Source organism: Zeus faber (genome assembly GCF_960531495.2).
Source record: "Zeus faber genome assembly, chromosome: 14".
Classification (NCBI taxonomy): Eukaryota; Metazoa; Chordata; class Actinopteri; order Zeiformes; family Zeidae; genus Zeus; species Zeus faber.
The window spans coordinates 21,465,057-21,471,097 of NC_137200.1; the positions used below are offsets into that span (position 1 = coordinate 21,465,057).

Sequence of the window (6,041 nt, forward strand, 5' to 3'; positions counted from 1 at the left end):
TTGGTTTTTTTTCCGGGCGGGAACAAAGCAGCCACGGTTTCACGTTCACAACACAGAAAATATCTGTTTCCTCTGTTTCCCTGTCCCTCTTTCTCTCTCTAAATTATGCAGATCACATTCTCTCTCTCTCTCTCTCTCTCTCTCTCTCTCTCTCTCTCTCTCTCTCTCTCTCTCTCTCATGCATGCAGACACACATTCTTGCCTTTGGGGAGTGGAGGGGAGGGGAGGGCCGTGTGTGCAGCCAGCAAGTGGTGTGAGCGTATGGCACTGATAACATCTACAGTGGATTTAATGGATGGTAATCAATGTATTTCCTTGGGTTTGGAAATTTGGATAATGGACGAATGCATAGTTTTGGGATTGATTATTTGCAAACGGAATTTATAAACATACACGAGTGCAATCAGGTCAGGTTTCACAGATAGATAGATAGATAGATAGATAGAAAGATGGATAGATAGATAGATAGATAGATAGATAGATAGATAGATAGATAGATAGATAGATAGATAGATAGATAGATAGACAGACGATGGATAGATGGATAGATAGATAGATAGATAGATGGATAGATAGATAGACGATAGATAGATGGATGGATAGATGGATAGATAGATGGATGGATAGATGGATAGATAGATAGAAAGATGTTCAATCTATTATCGAGGGCACGGGGGCCGCCGTGTTTTTCTTCCGGCGTAAACCTTTGAAATATTTAAAGCGCTGGTGAAAGTTTGATGTGCCGGGCGGCGAACGTAAGGAAGTGCACTCTTTCACATGACTGCATTATCAGACAATAACAGCAAAAAATATGACGATGATAGTCAAGTTTATTATACATATTTGTATTTAGTTTTTTAGTTTTTTATTTACATAGCTTAGCTAGAACTGCTTTAACAAACTGAAAATGTGACAAAATGGGACATGGGAGGTTGAAATCTAAGTTTTCTTTGTAAAAAGCAAAGAATCTCTGAAACTCACACATAACACACATAAAAAAGCAAACGGCAACAACAACAACAACTATCAGATACTTCAATAAGATACTATGTGCTATGTGACCAAACTGTCTTTAGTGGCCCAAATTGCTTCTGCATGTGACCAAAATTGTTGAAGTCAAGGACAAAATCAAGGGGTCCTGGAGGGGCGTTACCAGCATGCAAAGACATCAGGGGCTTAGCCCAAGCCGGACGGAGAACGTGTCACGAACGACGCTTGTTTTGTTCCATAAGGAAACAGAGTAAAATAAAACAACCTACTTCTAAAATAAGAACACACAGGTTTCGGCGCGCCGATCACGGGCGCGGGCACAGTCTTCACCGTCAGAGAGGTAGCGATTCGGGGCGCGGAGACGGATTAGATCGGGGGGGCTATTCATGATTGAATAGGTTTGGAAACTGATTGGGTTTGGGTTTTTTTTTTTTTGGTTTTTTTTTTGTATCGTGAGGTATCGTTGTTCTAAAAACAATTCTGTTTCCCCTCTTCCAGTTATCCGGCCGTATGCGAATTCCTACAGAGCAATAACTTGTTATCGGTAATCCGAGCACACGAAGCGCAAGATGCCGGGTATGTTACGCCTAAGTTATTGATCATAATACGAAAACAAAACGTACGCATCAATTTCCGAAAGGAAAAAAAAAAGAAGATTTACTCCTCCTTTTTCTATTTTTCTATTTCTGCCTTTTCCCCGTAGCTACCGGATGTACCGTAAGAGTCAAACCACTGGGTTCCCCTCCCTCATCACCATCTTCTCTGCACCAAACTACCTGGACGTTTACAACAACAAAGGTCAGACGATCGCTCCGTTGTTTCCTGTCGTGTTGTGTTCTACGGGGGAAGGTTCTCCGGTGCCGACCGGCTCCCTTATCCGTCAAAAAAAACGTCTGGGGAAATTGGTTTTGCTCTCTTTTTTTTTTTTTTTTTTTTTGTTAATATAATTCAAAAGTTTGATCGGCGTGTCCGTGGTCAAGGCCCTCAAGACGCCCTCTGGGGGGAATTTAAAAAAAGATTGGCCAACGTTGTCGAAAAGATAGGAAACATCGCTCAGAAGCAGTTTTCCCTTTTATCCCCTTCACCGCCAGAGTCACCTTTTCTCATTTTCCTATTCCCGCTTCGTCTTCCTGGTTCACTGTTTATTTCATAAGTTATTGTATAGGACATGTATATTTTTATTTTTGGACATGGCCTTTAAAAATGTATTTATATTTATTTATCTTTTTTTTTATAATTTATCTTTCATTATATATATTTTTTTCCTGTTACTGCTATTTGGCGTTTTCATATTCTTATTGTATTGCTTTATTATTATAAAATGTATTATTACATTTGTCATCTGAATAAAAGGGATTTTAACGCAAATGAGGCAGCGTCAGGGGGCTGTCAGCATCACTGACTCTCTCCATGTGGCTTCATTCGTCTGGACTCAACGGCCTCTCTGGTGCCACACTGTGGCGGCCTTCTCTCCGGCTGCTTCTCATTCCCAAATTAAAAGAAAACCCAAACTTGTTTTTCCGTTTAACTAAAAAAAAAAAAAAAAGTTTAAAGAAAACACTTGCATGTGTTGTACAGCATGTCCGTTTCATTTGAATTTTGTTGAGATAAAACATCATAAATAATTGGAAATTGAGGTACAGCAGCCTTCGTTCTGGTCCCTATTGAAAAAATCGGCTGTTAACGCGTGTCGAAAAATAACACTCCGCGGTTATTCCGACACGGCAGCATGGCGTGCGCATATATCTGTGGCTTTAGGGAGCGGCCGTCGCTCCGTCATGTCAGATCGTTGAAACGGTCGAAGCACTTTTTTCACCATCCTGCATGAAGAAGCCGTTCAGCCCCGACCCCCGTCACAAGACCTACATCTCTGGAACTCGAGCGTCGACTCCTCCCTCTCAGCTCCCGTTCTCCTTCTTCTTTTTTTTATTTTTTTTAATGTATTTATTTAATGTATTTATACCCCCAAAAAGTATTTTTGTACACGTCCTCGTATGCATGTGGTTGTTTCACCGCTTGTGTCCCGCCCTCGCAGCTGCAGTGCTGAAGTATGAAAACAACGTCATGAACATCCGTCAGTTCAACTGCTCGCCCCACCCTTACTGGCTTCCCAACTTCATGGACGTCTTCACCTGGTCCCTGCCCTTCGTGGGCGAGAAAGGTAAGCCGGGCGGGGGCGGCGGGGGGTTCGCAGGCTTGGCGGGGGCGGCGGGCGACGTCCTGACCGTGTCCTTCTCCCCTCTGACCGCCCTCCAGTCACGGAGATGCTGGTGAACGTGCTGAGCATCTGCTCCGACGACGAGCTCATGAATGACGAGGACGAGATCTTCGACGGTGAGAGCTCGGCGCCGGGAAAGAATCAGAGCTCGGCTCGTACCGATTTGCCAAATAGGGGTTTTTTGGGGGTTTTTTTGTTCTTTTTTTTCCCCCGTTTCAACTCCGTATGAACTGCAATTAAATTCTGTGATTAAATTGTGATTGAATTGTGTATGAATTGTGATTAAGAATTAGAACTCGGCTTGTACAGATTTTCCAAATAGGTTTTTGGTTGTGGCCGCAGTACTACCCGGGGCGGCGTCTACCGGAATCGCTGTACGTTATTTGACTTGTTTCAAAAGGTGACCGTAACCGTTTTCTCCCCCTCCTCGCAGCCAATGCGGCCGCCGCGCGCAAGGAAGTGATACGGAACAAGATCCGGGCCATTGGGAAGATGGCCAAGATGTTCTCGGTGCTCAGGTCTGTGTGTGTGTGTGTGTGTGTGTGTGTGTGTGTGTGTGTGTTTGCGTGCGTGCGTCCGTGCGTGCGTCGAGGTCGCGTCCTGCTCCGGTCTTTTTCGGGTCGAACCGAGAGCGCCCGGAGCCGTCCTGAGTCGTTCTCTTTGCCTCTCTCCCTCCGTGTGTCCGTGGCAGAGAGGAGAGTGAAAACGTGCTGACGCTGAAGGGTCTGACGCCCACTGGCATGCTGCCGAGCGGGGTCCTCTCCGGGGGCAAGCAGACGCTCGAGAGCGGTGAGGACACGCCTTCTCCTTCCCACACCCTCCTTTTGATTTTCCGTCACGGTTCGCTCCGTCTCTCTCTCTCTCTCGCTCGCTCCTCTCGCCGGCCGCCCCCAGCGCGAACCTTTCATAGCTCCCGTCGTGCGCCCGGAGTTCTTCGGATCTTGTTGCATACGCTTAAAAAACTCGCTCTGACGTATGGGCAGCGTCGGGGAACATTCTTTTGCCTCCGTTGCCAGACTGGTTTTCCAGTCCCTCCTTGCGCTGACCCCAGCCCTAACCTACGCACCCCCTCGTCCGTCCGTTACACGCCATCCTTTAGATTTTATTTAGCTCTATTTTGTTCTTTTTTTTTAATTCTCTTTTTGTTTTCATGTTTTTATTATTTTTTTTATTTCATACAGTGTATACATTTTTAAGTTAAAAACAACTTTCTTTAAGAACTAAATTGTTCTTTTTTTAATTAAAAAAAAATCATATATAAAATATTAAAATACATACAAACATAAAAGTAAAAGTAAAAATAAAAAAGACTTAATAATTACCAAAGACAAAAGAAAAAAAAAAAAAAATATATATATATATAATAAAAATATTTAAAAGATATCCCAGGTGACTTGCGTGTGCCAGCGTCCCATGGATAATTTGATCGACTTAAAATGAAAATGACATATTCCTTACCCACATCCGTCTCCAGCCCACTACGAAACCCAACGGCAGAGGACGCGTTGCAGAGACATTTCACTGCATATATGTATGAACGTATGTATATGTATGTGACGAATAAACCTCTTGAATCTTGAATTCTCTCAATGACTTCGCTGGCTCGTGGATAATTTGCTTCTCTTTTTCTTTGTCTACTTTGTCTGGACTAACTGTACCCCCCCCCCACACACACACACACCCCCACACACCCACACACACACACACACACACAGCCACCATCGAGGCCATCGAAGCCATTGAGACGGAACCTGAAGACGGAGAAGGTAAGCATAGACAGACAGACAGACAGATTTTATAACCCAAACCACACTGCAGTCAGTAAATGTACATATTTTGCATAATGTGAAATAACCCGCCATGAAAAGATAGTCCACCCTGTCATTCTGTCAAGGGACACAACACAAGCTCACTGACCCGCAACGAGCTGGAAAGGGAAAAAAAAAACCCAACTATCTTGAAAAGATCTTAATCCCGTCAAGCTCCCTTCACACCAAATCCGTAATCGCGTCCGGCGGCGGGATCCTACCCCCTAGCGGCCGCCGGACGAATCCGACTCTTTGTAGGAATTAACGGACGTCGGGTTTTCTCTCGTCGTCTCTCGTACTGGGTGTGAAGCGGGCTTAAAATTGGGTGTTTGCGAGGAACGGCTTGAACGGGAGAAGATGTGTTTTTTTTATAGGACGAGACATTCTGTTGTTAGTTTGTATATGATCCTGGTTTTAGGGTTAGGTTGTTTTTTTATTATTTTTTGACCGCTGACAAGATAATATTAACCGTGCAATAAGCTGTGCTAACATATGCTGTCGTTTAGTTAGTTAATGTTGACATGCTACTCCAGTGCCCGATTGGAAAGATTATTCCGATATTGTCTCAGGACGCGAGACTAATTCAATCCCGACGCCTTTTCTCGTCCGTCCAGCCGTGCGCGGATACTCCCTCCAGCACAAGATCAGCAGCTTCGAGGAGGCCAAGGGCCTGGACCGCATCAACGAGCGCATGCCGCCGCGCCGGGAGGGCGTCAGCAACGCGGGCCTCTCCGTCGGCACGGCCAACGCGTCCGAGGCCAACGGCACCGACGACGACGGCGGCAACGTCCAGTGATTCCGCCGCCCGCCCGGACGTCGCCCCAAAAATCCGTGTGAGAATAGAGAGAGAATCGGGCCTCGGCGTCTAGAGAGAACCAAATCGAAAACGGGCCCACAGCGGTCAGAACACCACAATATCGCCGCGGGCCAATCGGGAACGGGCTTTTTTATTTTTTATTTTTTTAAAGAGAGGGGGAGGGGGGCGGGGTTAGTTTGGGGCGAGTCTGAAGGCTGAAGGAAGGTTT

At 45.4% G+C, this 6,041-nt stretch overlaps 1 protein-coding gene across 1 annotated transcript in view; it reads left to right on the plus strand.

Moving 5' to 3' along the window:
* The window catches only part of LOC307240180 (protein phosphatase 3 catalytic subunit alpha-like), a gene marked incomplete at both ends in the record, with an annotated part of 25,174 nt that extends 19,362 nt beyond the window's left edge, over positions 1-5,812 (plus strand). The window contains 8 exons of the mRNA XM_080013862.1: positions 1,489-1,566; positions 1,694-1,788; positions 3,026-3,151; positions 3,247-3,324; positions 3,642-3,726; positions 3,900-3,997; positions 4,924-4,974; positions 5,631-5,812. Coding sequence (XP_079869988.1) covers positions 1,489-1,566; positions 1,694-1,788; positions 3,026-3,151; positions 3,247-3,324; positions 3,642-3,726; positions 3,900-3,997; positions 4,924-4,974; positions 5,631-5,812 — 793 coding nt within the window. The remainder of the gene's footprint in view (positions 1-1,488; positions 1,567-1,693; positions 1,789-3,025; positions 3,152-3,246; positions 3,325-3,641; positions 3,727-3,899; positions 3,998-4,923; positions 4,975-5,630) is intronic.
* Between the last annotated feature and the right edge of the window lie 229 nt (positions 5,813-6,041).